Consider the following 22,042-nt stretch of genomic DNA (forward strand, 5'->3'; position numbering starts at 1 on the left):
CTGTACTGTTAGCTCTCCTATCTGTATGTTCCCTCCAGTGATGTAAATGGGGAGCACAAATATCAAACTAAAGCGGTAAGATTCGTTACCAGCACTATGATTCTAACATTATCAAAACAATTGTTGATTACAGTTGCAGCTACAACAACTAATCATAAAATTCAAACACTAAGTGGGCTGGAACCCACTGAGGCACAATATGCAAAACTGACACTGTGTTGTAGAGAATGGACATTAATTATGCCTCACAGCCTGTTTTGTTAGTAATTTGTGCAACATGTTTATAGTCCTATGTTTTTATGTATTTAAATAAAAAATAATTTTGTTCAAAATAACAGAACACCAAATAGAGAACTCGGCATCAGGAATCCTGCTATAAATGCTTTCCAAAGTTGAGCCGACTGTATTAAAACGTTCCAACTCTGCTGGGCCAAAAAAAAGTTTTTGCTGTAACAAAAAATACACACAAGAAATTTAATCAAAAATACTTTAATTCACATTAAAACCTCAAGGTAGCTGGTTGAAAATTCACATTGTCAAGTCACAGATTCAGTTCAAGTGAACTCAGTCAGAATTAGCAACCCAATAAATAATACCTTAACCAATAAAATTAACCACCCTAATTACCACTTCAGGCTACATTCAATACATGAAGGAGCAACACAAGTTAACTTTCAAGAAATACACAGAATACTGTTCAAAACTAAGTTCAGGAAAAGTGCCTGTTTGAGTTGCAGTACCCGACACACGTGACAAACTCTTCAGTGCTGATTGTAGAAATGAGATCTTTAAATGCCTGATTCCCTGTTGTCAGTGATTCATTGTAAAACTGTGGAAAGTAAAGTGCTGATGTGTAATTACAATCTGGTGAGTTGGGTTCTCTCACATAGGCTGGAAGGCTGGTGAGTGGTTTCTGCTTTGTCCCTGCAGTAAAGGGTTCAAGCTGCTTTCTAGTTCTCTTTGTTTCTGCAGCAGGCCCTGGAAATAAAACAAAATCAGAACTTTAGTTGCAGGTAAAATGATCACTGTACTGCATCGTATACAGCAGGCGTGTAAATCTCTGACCAATTGAATGTAATTATTTAGGAAATGATTCTGTGTATGAATCTCAAATTTGACCAGTTTGGTTCAATTCAGAATTATCTTAGAAAATACACTGAATACACCAATGTGACTGAAGTAGCCATTCAGCAGTGGACGGGTGGAACAGATCTGAGTAATTATACTGTTGAGATTGGTATGTTTACTCGAGTATTGTTGAAGTTAAATTTGTACTTTCACTTGATTACATTAAACACAAAATACCTTTTACTCCTTACATTTTCATTAAGACCTTCAAAATACTCACACATTTCAAAGGCCAAGAGATTTTTTTTTTCTCGTTATGTCTTGGGCAAAAGTGTTGGGACACTTATATATTACACCTACAAGAATTTATGACATCCCATTCTAAATCCACAAGCATTAATATGGAGTTGGTCCTTCTTATGCAGCTGTAACAGCTTCCACTCTTCTGAGAAGCTTTCTACAAGGTTTTGGAGAGTGTCTGGAGTGTCTTTTTGCCAGAAGAGCATTTGAGAGGTCAGACACTGATGTTGGACGAGAGGTCCTGGCTCACAATCCCTGTTCTAGTTCATCCCAAAGGTGTCTGATGGAGTTGAGGTCAGGGCCAGTCAAGTTCTTGCACACCAAATTCACCCAGCCCTCCCTTTATGGATCTTGCTTTGTGCACTGGGGCTCAGTCATGCTGGAACAGACAAGGTTCTTCCCCAAACTGTTCCCACAAAGTCGGAAGCATGTAATTGTCTAAAATGTCTTGGGACGCTGAAGCATTAACATCACCCTTCACTGGAACTAAGTGACCACCCCCTGAAAAACAACCCCATAGCATCATCCCTCCTCCACCAAACTTTACAGCTGGCACAGTGCAGTCAGACAGGTAACGTTCACCCAGCATTCGCCAAACCCAGACTCGTCCATCAGACTGACAGATAGAGAGTGTAATTCATCACTCCACAGAATGCGTTTCCACTGCTCCAGAGTCCGGTGGTGACGTGCTTTACACCACTTAATCCGACGACTGCCATTGTGCTTGGTGATGTAAGGCTTGCATGCAGCTGCTCGGCCATGGAACCTAATGCCATGAATTTTTGCGCGCAGTTTTTATGCTGATCCTCTTACAGCACCACACTCGAATTCAGTGAGGTCTTTAGAACGACCCATTCTTTCACAAACGTTTATAAAGGCAGACTGCTTGGCTAGGTACTTGATTTACACACCTGTGGCAATAAGACAATGAAACACCTGAATGAAATGATTAAGAGGTGTGTCCCAATACTTTTGTCCATATAAAGTATTTTATTTTTGTTGTTTAAAAAAAAAAAATTGTAAAATCAATCTGCTGACAGCTAGGATTATAGATACTAGGATCAGTACAGCCTGCCCTTTACTCACTGCATTTCTTTTCCCTTTCTTGCTAATTATTTGTTAATTAGCTTTTTACGTATGCTTGAATGTCTACATGTAAAACATTTTTAACTTTCATGCAAATATTTTTTTACAGAGTAGACAGAGTACCTGTACTTCCACTAAAGTACAGTTTCTTTGGCCTTTTTCCTTTTGGTAGAGGAAAATTATACGAGACACTGCCATTTTTTTGCCATTTAAAAATTGCCCAACAAGGTTAACTTTTTTTTGTTTTTGTTTTTACTTTGTTTAATATAATTGATTCAAACATTCCAAAAATGCAGCTGAATCACATGCAAATGTTTGCTTAGACTGTGTTATGAATGCCATCTCTAATGTGGTTGAACAGTACCTGTCTGAGTTCAGATAACCCCTTGAGAATGGCCTGCTGCCTCTCTGTGCTCTTCAGCAGCTCTGGGTGTAACAGGGGGTCCCGCTGGACCACAGGAGTGGGCTGTCTGCTACTGTTCACATCTAATTAAACAGCACAAGATGTAATAAAGATGAATCACTCATGATGATCTGTGTGGACAGCGTACACCACCCACTGACAGGTTCAGGAGCATGAAATGCCCATTTATGTTCAATTTTATTAATTTGCTGTTATTTATATACCTGCATGTGTCTTCTGAGAGGCTTCGTGTGTAGGGGGTCTGGAGATTGGAGCGAGGGGGTCCAGGTGGTAAACTTCATCAGTGCGCACGTAAGGGACGTAGTCAGATGACGGAGGCCATTCATCATTGCTCTCTGCAGGTTCGTCTGTCTGCGGTGGGGAGGGCTGGTGAAACTGCTGGAGTCGGTGCTTCACAGCCGGGACGGGCGGAGAGTGCCCTCTACTGGAGAGAGGTGGGAACAGGGTGAAAACATCTGAAATACAATTTAAAGGGCTCATACCATGGAAGACTCAATGAGCTTGATGTTGCATGTATACACTGTCCATACATGGAGATATTTTGGATTCCCTCGTTTTGTGATGTCATCAAAACCAAAGCTTTTGCATACATCTACCTACTCACTCTGAACTGCTGTTTGAATGATGTTTTTTGAATACAGGCAATCAGAACTGAGCTCATTTACATATATCTGCCTTAAAGACATAAAAACAGCCTGTTTAATTCTAGGAGATAATGAAAGGTATGAAATGGTTAGAAAAGAGGTTGCAAAAATAGTTTAATTGTTTTTGGTATATAAATACACACAGTGTTATTAGTCAGAAAATAATACCGATAAAATACATTATGCAGGATATACTAGACCTTTAAAGATTATCTTACGGTCAAATGTGAGGTTGTGGTGGCAGTGACACATTTTCATTTTTTAATGGTTACTTTAAACAATGTAAAAGATTACTATCTTTAAATTTTACAAAATTTACATTTAAAGCCTAATACAGTTACTCTACACTTAAACGTAATCTTTAATATTCCTCCCCTTTTCCTTTCTTTGGTTCCAAAATGAATTTTTATACTTTATATAAATTACATTTTGAAACCATATGATTTTTAACAAATCTTGGAAACAAGTCTTATGGTTTTAAAATGACTTCATTTTTGAGAATAATTTTAATAATGTTAAGCACAAGGTGAGAGATTAGGAGCCGTGCTTTAATTCTGAAAAGTGTATTTGAATTGCTTTTTGTAACTGACTTTAGACTAATTCAAGGATCAGTTCATGTAATAAAAGGAGCTGAATTATCTACTTTAGGGTATATCTAGTGTTACTAACACTGGAGCGCACAGGTAAGAGTCTGTGTGCCGTCACCTGGTTCTAATGTTTGTTTTTGTCATCTGAGATTTTTGCATCTAACATAAGTACGTTTTAATATGTGACAACTTTCAATCACTTTTTATCACCCAGTCTTATTTTCTAGTGCTGTCTGTACTGCAGGGAAGAAATATAATAAATATTCTGCAGCTATAAAACTACCACACTGCTTATCTGCTTACCTTTGCATGGCAGAGGAGGACGGTGCTCTTTGTGAATCCTCACCCTGAAAAATGTTCAGAAAAATGTTGATAAACTAAGAGAACAGACACCCACTGAACCCTGTTACAATCACAGTGAATTAAACTTGGATATTAATGCTCATCACTTACGTTTCGGTGAGCGGAGTGCATGTGCCTTTGGAAATGAGATGGGTTCACAGCACGTGAAGAAGGATCTTGCTGAGGAGTTTTGGAGAACGCGTTCCTCTCCACTAACGTCATGAGCTCCATTTGGCGGCGCATTCTGCTCTCCTGCCTGTGCCGCTGTAGGACAGCAGGATAACGCTCCGAGGCTGGAACAAATGGCTTACTCGGCCTTTGTGTATTCCACTCTGGCTTCCTCCCAGGCTGCTGCGCATGGGGCCTGTCTGTTCTCGCGTAGGCCTCGTAGGGATCTGCTTCTCTGAGCGCCACAAAAACGTTCTCTTTTCCACTGTTCTTTTCAGCCAGTCTGGCCTCACGTCTGGATCTTTTGGTATTGGGAGAAGCCCTGTACTCTGCTGGAACAGCTGGAGCTTGAATGTCGCCGTTGTTAGTAACAGTGACGTCGGTCTCAGGTGGGCTTACTTCGTTCACATCTCCATTGAAAAAGAAAGATTGATCATAAAAGATGCAATATCTGTTCATTAAACAGGAAACATCAAACTAAGGATGGACGATATGATGATAATGATACTTGAAGATGATTTGGCGATGCACGATACAAGTCAAGATTTTTAGTTTTTCATTTTGCAAACAAATGCAGCAGCAAAACAGTAGCATGAGATTTTTTTTCAAATCTGCAAAAATAAACTATGAGACTAAACAACTGGTAAAAAAATAAATACGATGGGCTGACATCCAATTGGTAATATTCTGATGTCAATCACGTTGCCATCATTTTGGTAGGCAACTTCTAAGTTCATTTAGCAGCACAGTGACTGTTTGTAATGAGAGAAAATCAAAACCGATCCAGCAAAGGCAGTAAAATGTTTTTAAACACTTTTTTTTTAATTCTCATTTTTTTAATTCTCTGTATAGCCTTGATTTATTTTGATTTGTTGCTGTAGTGATGACAAATAAAAGCCAACATCTAAACAGCTGAGATTTCCTGATTTTTGCGTCCCAAGCTGCACACCAGCACACTAAATATTGTTTAAAAAAACTGCGCATATACCACTAGAAGTGTACTGATTACTGTAGTAGGTGAAGTGCAGATGTAAGCACAACCACAAGTGTGCACAAGTTTGGGACGCAGCGTTAGATCAGCCAGTGAAACACGTTCAACAGCTCTGATGGCTGATTATAGCTTCGCTCTGCTGCATGTTAGCTGCTCAAGAAACATCTCCAAGCAAAAGTTTGAGTGCTGCATTTATTGAGGTAAGCTGATGTTAGCTTTGTTTTCGAAATTCTATGTGTAAGGCACCTCAGTGTAAGTGCAGCAGCAATGGAAAATTCAAATGAGAAGCTGGTGGATAAGAAGCTGACTTGAGCATTTATTTAAGTTTATTATTTGAGCTTTGGCAGTTTTGGTAGCCACTTTTATGAGTTTATATATACGCACTGGACTCTGGCTCTGAACTCTGGCGAAATGCAGGTTATACCGACTCGGTACACCAATCTAACTAATCTACTCGTACCGTTTCCTGGACACTGCATCTAAAGAATCTAGATATCTAGTTTTTTTTGTGGTCATTCTGGTCTATTTTGCTTGGTTTATCCACGTGCAGGGCTGTAGCTGCAGTAATGCTAATGAAATAAGCTCTATCAGAGCAGTCAGAGTTACAGTCCTTATGACAGATGCACTAGTTTGGTGTTCTCAAAGTAGTGACAATACCAATGATGCACTCAGAAAAGCATAAGATAACAATAGCATATAGTCATATTGTTCACCCCTACATGAAACACTATAGAAAGTTACCTGTCTGTACTGCTGTGTCTTTCCTCGTAGTGTGGAGAGCCTCCACTCTTGGTGCTGTGTCCCCTGTGGCCACACTGACTGAACTTACACCACGCAGAGCTGTAATAATTAGACAAAACACATGAAGTTCTGTAATTCTGTAATCTGATGTTGCATTTAAGAAGCACAGATAATACTGTGTTCAGGAGCTTTATCATTCATTCATTTTACCTTGTGAGGCAGACTCGCCCTCCAGGCTTCTCAGCAGGTTGGAAACGTCGTGGCCTTTCCTAGCTAGCTCTCTTATTCTCTGCAGATGTTTGTCCTTCTGTGCTTCTTCTTGAGCTTTTTGAACACTCTGGTACAGCTCTTCTGTTTTGCGTGACTGGACCTCCTAAAATACAATACACAGAAGATTTTGCATTACTTTAACTGTGGAGCAGTCTAATAGAAACAACATTTTAAAGGTCTTTTGGTGGAGATGGAATATTTGCTATTATATTTGCTACTGATTTTTAAAAATGTACTGCATAATTAACTGGTTAAGATGTTAACAGTCATTCAGAGTAAAATGACGTGAAATGCTCTGTTCTAGAGAAACGTAGCAAGTCGAAGTTGTTCCGTGGTTGTGATAGGAACCAGACGTCTGAAGAGTTTGAGAGTTTTGTTAGATTTAGTGCTATGCTATTTATTGCTATGATGTGCTAATATGTTCACAATGCCAATACAATTTTCTATCTTTCCTTATTGTAAAATGGAAAAACAGCCCTTTTCTCCGGTCAAAACATCATTTGTCCATCAGATGTTCACTAAAACATACACTGAATGTATCTAGACACTACATCCTATTAGTGAATTCAGCTAATTTAAATTGCACCCATTGTGGACATGGTGTTCAGCTATGCACATAGCTTATATAATCGCCAGAAAACTGACTAATAGAATGAGATGCTGTGGAGCAGCAGCGCATGAGTCTACGGTCACCATACTAAGTGACAAGCTTTAGCCAGAGATGCAGTGGAACAGCATTCTATGGAGTGATGGAGCTCCTTCAAATACCTTATGGAGGGGTTTGAGTGGCATTTGTGATCCAGAACTAATCATATAACACCAGTACCTGACCTCACTAATGCTCCTGCGGCTGAATGCAATTAAATCCTCACAGCAATGTTCCAACATCTAGTGTAAAGCCTTCTCAGAAGAGTAGAGGCCGTTACTGCAGCAAAGGGGGTCACACTACCTATTCTTACCCTTGAAGAAACAGTGGACAAGCAGGTGTCTACAAACTTTTGGACATGTTGCACAACCATTTTAAGGGTGAATAAAAGTTCCACTGGGTCTTCTACCTCTTTTTGTCTCTGGCGCTGTGTGTCCTGTAGGTACTGCTGCTGCAGAAGCTCCCTCTCTCTCGCCACTCTCCTCTCCTCTTCTTGCTCCAGTGCCTGGCGCGCTGTCTCTTCCTTCTCTTTCTGACGCCTCTGCTCCTCCACCTGAGCCTCAATAGCACGCTGGCATAAGTGGAACCCAAAATTATTCTTACATTATTATTACTCAATGCAGATATAAGCATTATCATAACTGACATATAGGCCCTTTTTCTTTCATCTAAAGACAGGACCCTTTTTAAAAGCACATATATTGATTTTCGAGTGTACAGCTGGGTTAGGATTAGCAGTTGCTGCTCAAACACTGCAGCTGAAATGTCTGAGCGGGGTACTTTTATGTACACTGCACCAACTCAACTCAAAGGTCAATGGCACAAAGTGCTTGAAGCCTGTGTATGGACTCTGCAGGGAGCAGTAGTCGGGGCCTATTGATGTTGGAAAGATAGAACGACTGTATTTTAAATGAAATATAAACCTCAAATGCCCTCCTGCTGCATTTACAGCACCCAAGAACACAATATGGTCCACCTGCATCCTGGAGCTGGGTGGAACATGCATTATTGAAAGGAACCCTCACTGCTGTTTCTCATTGGCTTATTCTGTTATTTAAGAATAATGAGCACAGCAGCTTTTTGTTAAACCTAAACTCTGCTTTTTTTAGATTTTGTTGCAGGTGTCTGTTAGCTATTTTAGCTAATGTAAGCTAACGTTAGGTAAACTTATGCTTAGGTAGTCCAGCCTGTAAACCCAGTGAAACTGTGGAGTGTTTTCAGCATTACAGGTTCTTTCTGAGAGGCAAATAGCTAAAAGTATTTATAGAAATAGCTTTTCAATAAGCAACTTATTTACTGTTACTCTTAATTAAATTTTTATGAATACTTATTAATCCCTGGAAGTGATTTATTACTTCAGTAGTAATACTCCATGTCTGCTAAATTTCTACTTCAGTTTAACTTTTGTAAAATATCACATTTTGGTTGGAAAATGTGCAGTAACCTTCCTAACGCATTTTTCTGGGTGAGAAAGGGTGTAAAAGGAGGGTCGTTCTAGCACGAGTTTGGTTGATCTGCTTGTGGTCAAAGTTTTTATTTAAAATCAAACTTCACATTTATTCATGGATCACAAATTTCACCTCCTACCTTATGTTCAAGCTGTTTGATGCGCTTCCTCTCTCTTTCCTCTATTTGGGCTGGGTCTAGAAGTGCAGTCATGGTGCGCAGGTAACTGGAAAAAAGACTGAATGTGTTACACTGATTTTTTTTCTGAACCAAAACGCACAAGTTTTTTGCTGCCACCCTACAACAGCCAACCTGGACTTGTGTTGAAAGCCCTGAGTGGTGTCCACACTGGCTCTGCCCATACTGTCCCCTCCAAATGCGCTCATGGCCTCCCAGGCTGTAGACAAAGCCCCTGAGGGTGACCGGCGATGGGAAAGGGAACTGCCCATGTCTGGCTCTATCTGTCTGAGGATGGAGGTGGGTGAGGAGGAACCCGCCTTTGAAAGGAGTCAAAGTGCATGGCCCAGCGCTCATGGTCCTCAGCCTAAGAACACATAATGCCAGTAAGATCTCCAGACCCACATGCTCGACATGGAAATTATTGGCAATTTCCAAAGGCATTCCAAGTTTAAAGTGTGTACCTGGTTCTGGCTCTGTTTCTCCAACTTCTTCCGTAATTTGGCCTCCTCTCTCTGCTGCTCCAAGTCCTGTAGCCAGCGCCTCTGCTGGTCCTTCTTCTCGTTGCTAAAGGCATGGTCCAGTGGAGCGGCCTCCTAAGTAGGCATGAAAAATGGAATAAAATATAAGACCTGATACAGTGGCCTGAAAAAGAAATTCCTTAGGTTATTTTAGAAAATGTTTAACAAAGTTTTTTTTATATATATATATATATATATATATATATATATATATATTATATATATATATATATATATATATATATATATATATACACTTTCAGTTTAACAGAGAGAGAGAGAGAGAGAAATATTTTGACAAAAAAAAAATACTGGACTGTTTAAAAGAAATGCAACTTAAACCATTCAAATTCATTGTTTATGATAATGACAGACCTTGAATAGAACTATAATGAAAGGCCAAAGTAATGTTATTTTCCTTTATTCCCCATATAAAAACAACAAAACGAAAAGCAAACCATTTCATTCCTAAAACATGGTGGAGGTAGTGCCATTGCTTAAGAACATACAGTAACCTGTAGAAGTTGCTCATGTGATGTATGTAACTAAAAATAAGACAGTATGTCAGTGCTTTCAGAAATGTGCAGAAGCATATTGTCTGAGTACTTAAAAGAAATTCTTCCCATCTTGGTCGACTGGATTCATTACATGAATGAAAAACAATGATTCCACGATTAGAGTTTTAAGCAGAAAGTCAAATAAAAATAAAGGTTACCCCGAGTATAAAGGCTGAGCGGATAGCAGAGGGAAGAACCTTCTGGCTGCCATGTGTCTGTGAAGGTGCTGGCCTGCTGTTTGTGCTCTCCGTGCCTGTCCTTGATATCCTGTCGTCTTGCACCTAAGGTGATGCATGCATAAAACAAATATAAATGCTTTAGACAGCTGTAATCTAGCTGATTAAAGGATAAGCAGTGCAGTAGTTTGTATCTCTAATACTACTTTATTTCCTATATTCCTGAGACACTAATCATCACTGTATGACCAAATGTTTGTAGACACCTGCTCATCTAACATTTCTTCTGAAATCAAGAGTATTAAATGGGAGTTTATCAACTCTTTGTGACCATTTGCTGCAGTAACAGTCTCTACTCTTCTGGGATGGCTTTTGGAATGTTGGGACAGTGCTGTGAGGATCTGATTGCATTCAGCCACAAGAGCATTAGTGACATCAGCTGCTGATGCTGAATGATAAGTTCTGGATCATGAACACCACTCCAACTCATTCCTAAGGTATTGAATGGAGCTCCATCACTCTAGAGAATGCAGTTCCACTGCTCCACAGCCCAACGCTGGGGGGCTTTATACACCTCTAGCTGGCATTGGGCAAGGTGACCGCATATTTAGCTTCTCTGCAGCAGCTCATTATGTTGGCAATAAGATTAAACAAAACGTGTGTGTAGTTGAACACCTCTGTCACTGTGTGCGCCGTAAAGGAACCAAATTGAACAAATAGAAGCAGGGTCTGGAAACGGTTACTGATTAGGTACAGCCAATCACCTTTATGAACATGAACCAAAAGCTGTTTAAAATAAACCGGACAGTCTGAAAGCTGACAAAGTGATAAAAGTATTAAAATTTTCATGGCATAAAGCTACTCCTTTAAACAGCACGTAATTCCAAGTTTTCCTTCATATATTTTACACATATACTACAAGTACTGTATGTAAACAGAAAGACAGGGACAGTAGTATTGGCTTACCCCTGGCTGGTCACTTGATCTTGGTCCAGTAGGTTCACTTTGAAGCGTAACCTCTGTATTCGCTTTCTGCTGCTTTTTAAGAGCCATCTGCTCATCTGTACATGAACAGAAAACATGCACTAAACCACAACATACCATCTAAACCCAACATAAAACACTAATCTATCTCTGTCACTTCAACCTCCTGCTTTCTCTACATTGTGATTAATATTGAATGACTCGTCAGTCTCTGCACAAAGGCTTCTAGTATTGTTTGTGCAATCAGACACTACCCCTGCTTTAATACCTAGCTCTCTCCTCCATTGTGCCCTTTTGGCCTCCAGTGCTTCTCTCTCTCGTTCTCTTTCTCCTAAAGTGCCGAACAGGCCTGATGGCGTTGAATCTGATGGTTTTCTGTTTCAAGAGAATAGAGAATGTCAAATAAATGCAATCGGTTGTATTCAGCAACAATCTGCTTTATAGTTATCTGCAGAATTATGTGTCTGGGGTGAAAAGGGTTGGTTAGTGAAGATTTCTGGCAAGCTTACTTTGCATTAACCACTTTCTACAAACTCTCTCTCTCTTAAAAGACTTTTACAATAGAGATGCCCATTTTGCAAAAGTAAACATGACTAGATATTAATTAATGAGTCCATTATGTACACACAGGTTCCAAATCTTAAATGGTATATATTTGCTATGTGTTAATTTGTTATAATTTTACTATGCATCTTGCTATGCACGTCTGATTCTTATGATAACAGTTTTTCAAAGGTTGTACATAATTAAATCGGTTTGATGTGGTTTGATATGAAATGCTTCAGTGTGGTGCATTAAGTGTGTGTTGCGCTGATACGAGTGGATCAGATACAGCAGTGCTGCTGGAGTTTTAAACACCTCAGTGCCACTACTGGCATGAGAATAGTCCACCAACCAAAAACATCCAACCAACAGATGAGCTACTTTCTCTGACTTTACATCTACAAGGTGGACAAACATAGTAGGAGTGTCTAATAGAGTGGACAGTGATTGGATACAGTGTAAAAACTCCAGCAGCACTGCTGTGTCTGATCCACACGTATGAGTGCAACACATACCAACACGCCGCCACCACCACATCAGCGTCACTGCAGTGCTGAAAATGATCCACCACCCAAATAATGCCTGCTCTGTGGAAGCCCTATTGATAACAGGCTGAAAGAGAGAGTGCATAGAACAATAATGTCCATGCTCTATATGTATAGAAAGACATACACATAGTATTGTAAAACATTGTAAAACATGTATTTGTTACTATTTCAAGTAATAGTGAGGCAGCTGTTAGATGCACTAAATGCTCTGGATCCTATTACCACCACTGTGAACGATTATGATGTTGTTCTCTAGAACACACATCAAACCACTCTGAATTACTTTGTTTACATCTAAACCATTTAATTATACAGATTTTTTTAAACTTGGTGCAATTAATACTGAGTCTGAACTGACATTGTTCATCAAATATGCAAAGTAAAAAACATACTGAGTTGGAATCTGACATGAAAAACTTTGTAGCCTCCAAGTCATGTGACCACTAATTGAAGCCACAGAATGTCTGCGGAATGTTGGCTAAAATCATCCAAACCAACTTCATAGAAACCAAATTAAACTAAGGATTTTGAATTATGTACTTTTTTAAAGGGCAGTTCCACCACAATTCAATAGTTTCATTCTGTTTCAGTATTAAGTGCAGCTAAAGCATTGTTGATGGTCTTAACCAAGCCAAAGATGTTTTGCTGAACCCCAGAACATGTTAGGAGAGGTACAAGCACATTTAAGAATGATTTTCAACAGACTTGCACTTACTTCTCATTGGTTCCTTTTCCTTGTGAGCTTCTGTGTCTGTGATTGCTGCTGTCCAGAAGAAGCTCAGCAGCTCCACTAGTCACCGTATCACTTGAAGTACACTGGTCTTTAGTATCAACTGCATGTCCTCCTGTTAGCAAGAGATACAGTCAGTTTAGAAACAGCTACACCCAGCAGCAGTAGATAAATGAGTAAGTGAGTAGGTAAGTGGACTACAGGAGTATGTGGACATGCTTTCTAATTAGTTAGGGTTGGCTTTTTCAGCTGCTTGCATGGCTAACAGTTGCCATGTTCTGCTGATGCACACTGCCATTAGACTCTGAAGCAGTGGGAATGCATTCTCTGGAGTGCTGAGTCAGTCTTCACTATGACAGTCTGGTCGATGCAAAGAGAAAGCTACTTGCTTAAATGCATAGTGCCAACTGTAAAGTCTGGTGGAGGAGGAATAATGGTCTGCAGCCGTTTATGCTTTGACATTCTGGAGAACTGAACTTCCAACTTAGCAGTCTGGGCAAGGCACTTTCCTGTTTCATGACAATATAATGCCCATGCTCATATAAGCAGAGGCTGTTATAGCACCAGTGTGGCCAACTCCATATTAATGCTTATGGGTTTGGAATGAGATGTTCAACAAGCACAATATGGATGTGATTTTCAGTATATGTAACTCACCGTTTTGAACGTGTGTTTTTGAATCGTCTTGTACATCCTGCCCTGAGGCTTTGATGCTGTTGAGAATCTGCTGAAGTTGCTCCTGGGTTAAGCACACCAGGCTCTCCTTCACAGTCTTCTCTATGACCTTTGAGGTTTCATCAGTGGTTTTTGTTTTGCTCTCCGACTGCACTCTGACCACCCCAATGACGCTGCTGTGCTCTTTGTTGACCTTGACTTTGGTCTTTCTGCGGGTTTGTGCAGTCGACTTCTCAGCAGGATTCACACCTACAGGATCTCCGCACTTCCTCTCTCTCTGGGGTCTTTCGGGCTCTTTAGGACACTGTTTTGAGAGGACTGTGCTTTTCTGAGTTCTGTTCCTATAAGGTACCTGATATTAGCACAAAGACAATTTAGAGCCAATAGTAGACAATAGACAATAATTACAATTTCTGTATAATTCAATCATTAAGATAAATATTAAAATAAGTTAATAAAGTCATTAGTCATTAAGTCATAAAGTCAAAGTGGTCTGCTGTAAAATGTGCCACTTTAGAGATACCTGCAGAGTTAGAACTTATTACAGTGGTTGTGATAAGAACCAGAGATCCAAAGTGTTTAGCCCTCACAGAAAGCTATTACATGAAATGGTTATGAATATGTTGCCTGATATTTAAGATATTGATGTATGACAGTTTTGAGAGAAGGTTTTGTCCTAACTAACACACACACACACATAATTCATAACAAATTCCAACCCTCAGAACTATTCCAGTAATAGCAAAGTCTTCTGCATGTTCATTCTGAAGCCACAACACTTACCTGACAATGTCCCACCTTACTGGAGGCCTTTGGCTCATCTGGAAAAATTACAGTAATTCAGATACTAGTTCATAACCATAATATAAGCATACATGGTCATACGTAAAGGGCATAATAAATGAACCTACCATAGCTGGATAACACAAGCTTGGGCTTCCCATTGTCAAGTTCAAACATCAGACCATCACTGCAAAGCAGATCAATCAATCAATAATTTTCTAATGATGCACACTTGAACAAATCTATGGATTTTAAATTACCTAGATTATAATACTTAAAGTTTACATTTATACTGACAAATTAGACGTTAGTCCATGACACCTATACAAACACTTACAAAACTATGCTTGGATTTGTTAAGTGTTAATTCTGCAACTCTTATTAAAAATCATGTCATTATCTCATTCACGTGGGTCAGACCAGAGAAGATTCACACTTACTAAAACAAACACACAAACAAGCCAAAACACTGTGGCTGTATCTAGTTATCAAATACAAGACTTTACTTACATTTGGCAACATGCAGACAGCTTTGTCACTGTTCAGACATCTACAAAGTTACGTTATTTTAGCTGTGTACCATAGCAAATTGGAATCAAAAAATAAATAATATGAATATAAGCTCAAAGTGGAGACTTTCAGCTTTCATATTTACATCCAATTCGGGTGAATGATGTAGGAATTACAACAATTTTCTTACACAGCCCACCTCTGTGGATTTTGGAACACTGCTGTGAGGATTTGATTGCATTCAGCCACACTACCATTAGTGAGGTCAGGTACTGATATTGGATAATTAGTTCTGAATCACTCCAACTCCTGCCAAAGGTATTGGATGGAGCTCCATCACTCCAGAAAACACAACTGGAGGTTCTCTAATACCTTAGTTATCTATAAAGCAAACAAGCTGAGCTGAAAGAGGCCTGTGGAGAGCTTGCTAATCTGACTAACATAATCCTGACCAGACAGATTAAGTACTTAAAACAACATGTCGGGCATTATTTCTATCCATGTTATTGATTAGCAATAATTGACAAGTTAAGGTTCTCTGGTTCTCTTTCTTCATCGTCTGATGTTTGGTCACTACAACCAATAGACTTAGGTTGCTGTTTGCAAAGTGAAACGCTTTGAAGTGTTTCTGTTTGTGTTTTGACAAAAGATTATGATAGAATGGTGGTACAGTATCGATATTTTCCTGGATGCACATATAAACCAAATATTCACTAACATTAAAAAGGAAATCCACCAAAAAGTAGTGACTTGACTTGGAGGCTGAGAAGTTATCCATGTTAAATTCCAGCTCTGTTGTTTTTGCTAATGTTTTTACTTTGCATACATGGACTCAGTTTTAAAGGGTAAATCCACCAATGTTTAAAAATAAATCTGCATAATTAAGTGGTTGAGATGTAAACAAAGTAATTCAGAGAGGCTAGATTTGAAATGCTCCATTTTTTAAAAAACTTACCGTATCAGAATTGTTCACAACAGTGGTCATAAAAAACAGAAATCCAAAGCATTTAATGTTCCTAAAAGCTCAAACTCACAGAAAGTTATTACATGAAAGTGTTATAAATACACCTATTTCATAAGAGTATTGGAAATATGGATTCAGAATACAGAAATAAGTATCTGTATTCAGTCCAAGTTGAATTTAGTAAAGACAAATTTAGTAAACTATTTCATCAACCTTAGCTACATTTCTAAGATCAGACACATGTAGGTTAACTGGTCTTTTTGGATAATGTCTAAAATATTTAACGTTACATCTGAAACGACTGTATTACGCAGAAAGTTTGAAAAGTCGGTGGACTTCCCCTTTAAAGGTAACACGAACACTCCCTGATGCGACTCTGAAAGGTGTCAAGGTGACGAGGTGGGGTCGCTAAATAGCATTTATTCAATAAAAGTCAGAAACGTTAGAAACTACTGGCTACTCATTATCCAGCTTCTCCGTTCCGTTCCACCTTAAACAGTGCAGCAGTTCCATTCTAGCACCTGCAGTTACCTCGGCCAAAATGCGAATGCTGCACCATTTAAGGTGGAACGGAAAATTCGCATAAGAAGCTGACCAATAAGAAGCAAACCAGATTCGTATAAACTTCAGACGTTAAATATGCTATGCCATTGTAGCAGTAAAGATACATAAACCACATTTAGGTTCACAGATAGCTAAATATCTCGCTGACGGTCTAAATGAAATGTTTAAAGCACGTCTGCAGTAAGTTAGCTGGGCGCGGTAACGCTGTCAGATAGTAACGCTGGACCTGTTCAGTATTTCTAGCCGATTAAACAACCGCGAGACAAACACTGTCGCTGCTGCACCAGCACGGAAAACCCGTCACGCTACTCACCCAAGATTCATTATTCAATTTTCCAGACATTGAGCTTCTTGAAAAGTGCAGTAGAGTAAATCTGAGATGACGTTTTGTTGCGTTTCTGCTTCGGTTGCCACAATAAAGCGCCCCAGCGACTGGCTTACAGTTGTTTTCTTTCTCTTCTTCTCTCTCAGATACTTCAGTCACAGGCCGGCCCTCTATCGCCTCCTACCGGCCACTGAAATTTCAGTTCCCCAACACCTTTACTACTGTAAGAATAATGTTGTGCCTGAAGTGTCACATATAACAATATTTTTAGATTCTGTGTAATTTTTTTGTAATTTTGTTTAACCTCTTATTGACCAAGGTATATTTTGGTATTCCATCTGAATTTACATGACCAAATTGTAAGGCAAATTATTAAGTAACTGCATGAAGTAAATGTAAATGTTAATTTTGAAGCTCCCCTCAAATTGACAGAACATGTGTTTTATGATCATGCACATATTGCTATATGCTTACAATTTACTGCTGAAAGCCAAAAATCTTGGATGCTCTTTGTACTATTTTATAAAAATAATTTTTACAGAGCAAATCACTGAAGAGACGCCATCTGTTTATAGTTTATAGCCCAGATTTGTGGAAAAATGGGTCGACTTTCAGTAGACAAAAGAAAAATTGTGAGTTCAGCTTCTTTTATTATAAGGTCTTAAAATTACATTACCCATCTATTTGACTGGACAGAAGACAGTTACAGCTCTCATACGACCCCCACCTTTTGAATGTAGCTTATGAAATATGAAAGTTATGAAGAATATGATGAAGTGTGGTTTGGAACCACTGGTGGTCTCAAGGAGTTGAAAAGTCTAAAATAAATAAACTCCATAGACTACTCACAACTTGACCACAAAAAGCTGGTGCTGTCATACTAAAGCTGGATAGTAATTATTATACTGTAGCGTGTAAGAAATGTGCACATATTTATTATTCTGAGTTATTTGTCTTATAGCGGTTATTTTCTGGGTTTATTCTGACAAAGACTCATATTCTTAAGAGTGGGTTTAGCCCTATTGCTGTGTTTAGGCCTGTACAACAGAAAGAACTAGTCAGTCGGAGCTCAAATGCGAGTAAGTGCAGGCCTGAGCTAATGTTAGAGCTAGTGTTAGCCTAAGCCTTGCTTTCTGCACAGCATGGCTGAGGCGGACAAGTTGTGTGTCTCCTTGAAAAGAAACATTACATTAACTCGTTTCACATGTATCTTAGTGCATCACTGATTAATTTATCCTTTTCTGAGGATTTTTAAACAACACTTTTATTTCTACCTGAGTATAAAATTCTTAATACAACTATTCACCCTCAGTTTATGACTTAAACATGCAGCTACATAATTCTGTAATAATTCCGTTTAGATCAGAATCAAGTAGCCTTCAAAAGCAATTGTTAGACCAATGGAAGTGCAACGGGAGGAGCTAGATTTGGAGTCACCTCCATCCCCTGGACTTTTTGTTGTGCTATGATGGGAATGAGCATGTTACCACCAGCAGTAAGTGCGTTTACATGCACTCAATAATCCCATAACTGCAACTGCAGGGACTATTTTGCCTTACAGCGCACTACATGTACCCCTCCACCATGACTGGGTTAAAATAAATTAATCAAAAAGACGTTTTAGGCCAAAACTTCCAGAACCATTCAAAAACATTCATACGACGGCGTTTTAGGGCCACTAATAAAAATAAAGACAGTAGACTTCGAGAAAAAAGTCATAATATTTCGAGAATAAAGTCCTAATATTTGGAGGATACAGCAGTCTAACTGTAGGGGGTCTAACTGTAGGGGGGCTGCCATAACGCGTTCGGTTCTCGGTTGCTGTACTGGCGCCCCGGAGTTCCACTCACTCCTGTCTCTTTGTGGATCGATCATTTTGATCATCATTCTGATCATCATTCTCATTGTCTGTGAAACTTCATGCCCTCTTTAAATGGCAGAAGTAGCCCCCAATAGCCGTGTAGATGACCCTGCGATTCTCCTTCAACAGAACAGACAGACAGTTTCCTCCGAGTCCGTCTGGCTCTTTATTCTAAATAAACACATTTTCCTGCTCAGCCGTTTCTCATACTAATAACAGTGTGCAGGATGGACAGGGAAGCTTAGTGTTTCTTTATGGGTGAAATCGATATGAAAGTATAACTCCACCAACTCAACGCCCCTCATTTTATTGCGACCTTTCCTGGTATTAATGTCGTAATTCTACGACTTTTTCTTGGAATATTTCTCGAAATAGTACGACTTTTTTCTCAGTGGCCCTAAAACGCCGTCGTACATTCACATTCATGACCATTTTGTTTAATAATTCTGTGTGGGAGCTTTTAGAGGCACTAAAACTACTTCAGACGTCTGGTTCCTATCACCACCACTGTGAACAATTCTCATTCGGTAAGTTTCTCTAGAACAAAGCATTTCACATCAAACCACTCTGAATGACTTTGTTTACATCGTAGCCATTTGAATTATGTAGAAACTCGGAAAAAATGGTGGAGCTCGCCTTACAGCGCAAAGACGAGGGCTTTCCAACATGGGAACGTCCTTCAACTTTTATTCTATAAAACCGGTGCTCTATCAATTTGTCCTACCCTTTTGGGGGGTGTCCTACTGAGCATGCGCGTGTGATTACTATAGCGTAGTAACTTAATGCTTCATGTTAACGTTTTATTGATGATTCTGATATTATTACTTACTCTCTGCGGTGATTTAGGCGATCTAAATATCCTAATTACTCTTTTAATGTTGGTAACGTTTTCTGATAAGGAGATTCAGGCTATCAAAATATACTACCTAGATTTCAGTGCTGGTAGCATTTTCTGACAGGGTCATTTAGGCCATCTAGTTTTATGTAGAACGCTACCTAAAAATATGTAGGAGGGACATTTCGACAAGGTAGCTCAATTCGCTGACTTTGGGCTTAAGTTATCTGGCTAAACTGAGAAATCCTGCTTGGTGAAATGCCCCCCTGCAGCCCTGCTAAACACCTCTGAGCACAACACTCAGTTCTGTGAACCTTGAAAACTTTAATTTTCAAGAACTGCCCCAGGGGGCAGCAGAAGCTTCTAATATGAGGAAGGAGGTGGGGAAAGAGAGCGGGGCTCTCGCTGGTTGGGCTCAGGCTGAGTGGACCGTAATGTTGCCTTTACTTCTCTGGACTCCTGATGCACCTGAAAGGCTGCTGTTGTAGTTATGAGGGGCGACGGGGGAGCTTAACGTTGGGCAGGCTTTAGCAGGCGCGGGGCAAAAACACACCTTACAGCTTCTTACCTCGGTTAGCTGATATATATGTATTTACCGGGCAGGCGGCTTATTTAGCTAAATGCCAATAAGCAGATGGCTTATAGCTGTGAATGTTAGGGATAAACTGAAAGCAAACTAGCAGCAAAACCACTGAAGATATGTTTTTTGGGGGAGAATAAGCTAAATATAATGTTAGTTAATAAGGTTTTAAGGCAGTCCTGGTCATGACAGGTTGACACACTACCATAGCATGAATTATTAATGTTAACGTAGAAGAATTCAGCTGGAGCTCGCTCGCTGTATCACTGGGGAAATAACATTAGCTAACCTTCCATGGAACTGGGGTCTTCTTACTGAAGGGATTTCATTATTTGCCAGTTAGAGTTCTAGATAACGTAAAGCCGGCTTTCAGTGTTTCGGGCAAAACATTAACTTCGCTAACCCTAACGGTACCCGAACCATGTTAGCACTGATCCTAACAGCGGAAACCAACGGCTTGAGTCGGGGCAACTGCTTGGTTAGATAGCCGACAACACAGCTAGCCTTGTTAACCTAGCTAGCACAAGCTCACACCGACGTTTTGTAACTGAAGTAGGTTAAGTATCTATAGTGCAATGTCTTATCTGGTCAACTACCGTGTTAAATACGCAAATAAGTTACGTAGCTAGTTAATAATGAAATCCAATTCAGCTAATGTATCCCACAGCTAGCTACGCAAGCTGACCGACTTCAGCTATCGTTTGCTGGGTGTCTCGCTAGCAAAGTTAGCGGCCCCTCGTTGGATTTCACCGGCGCATTTGGACCTGATTTGTTATAGTATTGGAGGAGGAACGAAACCAGACCATCAGCTTCAAGACAACGTACTGAAGAGTACAGCCCGACTGCTGTCTTTAAACAGGTAAGTTAGCTAGCTAACCTAGCGTCTCTAACACAATTCACAGTGGCTAAGATGACGAGCTAAACGGTTCCTGGCTTGCTTGGTTACGGTAATCAGCGAGCTAGAGAACTCTTGCATTAAATAAATTTGAATTTGGCGTTGTTTGACTATGAGCTGAATAACTGAAGTTATAATGGTCGTGGCAGGTTGGCACACTTGATATCAGAATGAGAAAAAAAACAAACACTACGAAATTACGTTAGAGACAAGCCACTCATAGCTAAGCTAGGTTAGCTTGGTTAGTTGGCTAGTTCGATAGTTTCCACAATGTCATTAGGAAATAACGTTAACTATGCATCCCTGGAGTACAGCTCTCTCACTGTTCTAACTAAATTATAGGTAACGTTTGGTTCAAGCTAATGGGTGTGCATTTTAGCCACTGTCGTGGCTTATGTAGCTAGTAGTATGCATTATTTACAAGCTAAGCTAGCTTAAGTCCGTTTCTTGGTTGACTCGCTAGCTACCAGTGGCACCAATGCCCCATATTCGCCCCATATTCTACCCAATTATTGTACGGTGTAATGTGTTTTTTTTGCCATTTCCAATTGCATTAAAGCCAGGCTGTGTCAAATGTGATGGAGCTACAGCGCTCATCGTGTGTGATCAGACTATTCTGGTGAGATGGGACCTTTCATGAGGCTGAAATTATCCTCAAGTTCGCCAGCTTCTTATTCGTATTTTCCGTTCCACCTTAAATGGTGCTCAGTTACATTCTGGCTTGTGTACAAGCGCCGGAGTTCAACTAGCCGGAGTTACTGCACCATTTAAGGTGGAACGGAGCATTCGAATATTAAGCTAACTCAAGTTTCGTGTCGTGCTAACCAGCGAGTCTATGTGAACCTTAACTTTGAAAGGAGAAAATGAAGAATTACGAGGAAAAAGAGGCTCTGAATTGGATATTATTACTGTGTTATAACTATCTACCGTTTCTGCTGGGGTCCATTTAGCGAACATTGTCATTTTAAGTAAATGTGTGCCTGATGTGATTTGAATATTAGGCTAACGTCTTTAAGATTAACAGCTCATACTGGTGATCACGTTTGTTTTGGAAATGCATCTTGTTTTAATGCTTCGAAACGTTCGGCTAAACAGTGCAGC

At 39.7% G+C, this 22,042-nt stretch overlaps 1 protein-coding gene across 1 annotated transcript; it reads right to left on the reverse strand.

The window, feature by feature from the left end:
- Positions 1 to 473: 473 nt before the first annotated feature.
- On the reverse strand, positions 474 to 16,902 carry ccdc66 (coiled-coil domain containing 66). Its single transcript, XM_036558990.1, is given in 20 exon segments — positions 474 to 978; positions 2,819 to 2,940; positions 3,082 to 3,302; positions 4,413 to 4,456; positions 4,563 to 5,029; positions 6,352 to 6,450; positions 6,562 to 6,724; positions 7,677 to 7,838; positions 8,855 to 8,939; positions 9,026 to 9,173; positions 9,176 to 9,257; positions 9,355 to 9,486; positions 10,127 to 10,249; positions 11,111 to 11,205; positions 11,397 to 11,503; positions 12,935 to 13,064; positions 13,607 to 13,976; positions 14,408 to 14,445; positions 14,536 to 14,594; positions 16,759 to 16,902. Coding segments are annotated over 20 exon segments (2,754 nt in total). The 5' UTR covers positions 16,770 to 16,902; the 3' UTR covers positions 474 to 882.
- Positions 16,903 to 22,042: the final 5,140 nt, after the last annotated feature.

This window comes from Colossoma macropomum, unplaced genomic scaffold (genome assembly GCF_904425465.1).
Source record: "Colossoma macropomum unplaced genomic scaffold, Colossoma_macropomum, whole genome shotgun sequence".
NCBI classification, from domain to species: domain Eukaryota; kingdom Metazoa; phylum Chordata; class Actinopteri; order Characiformes; family Serrasalmidae; genus Colossoma; species Colossoma macropomum.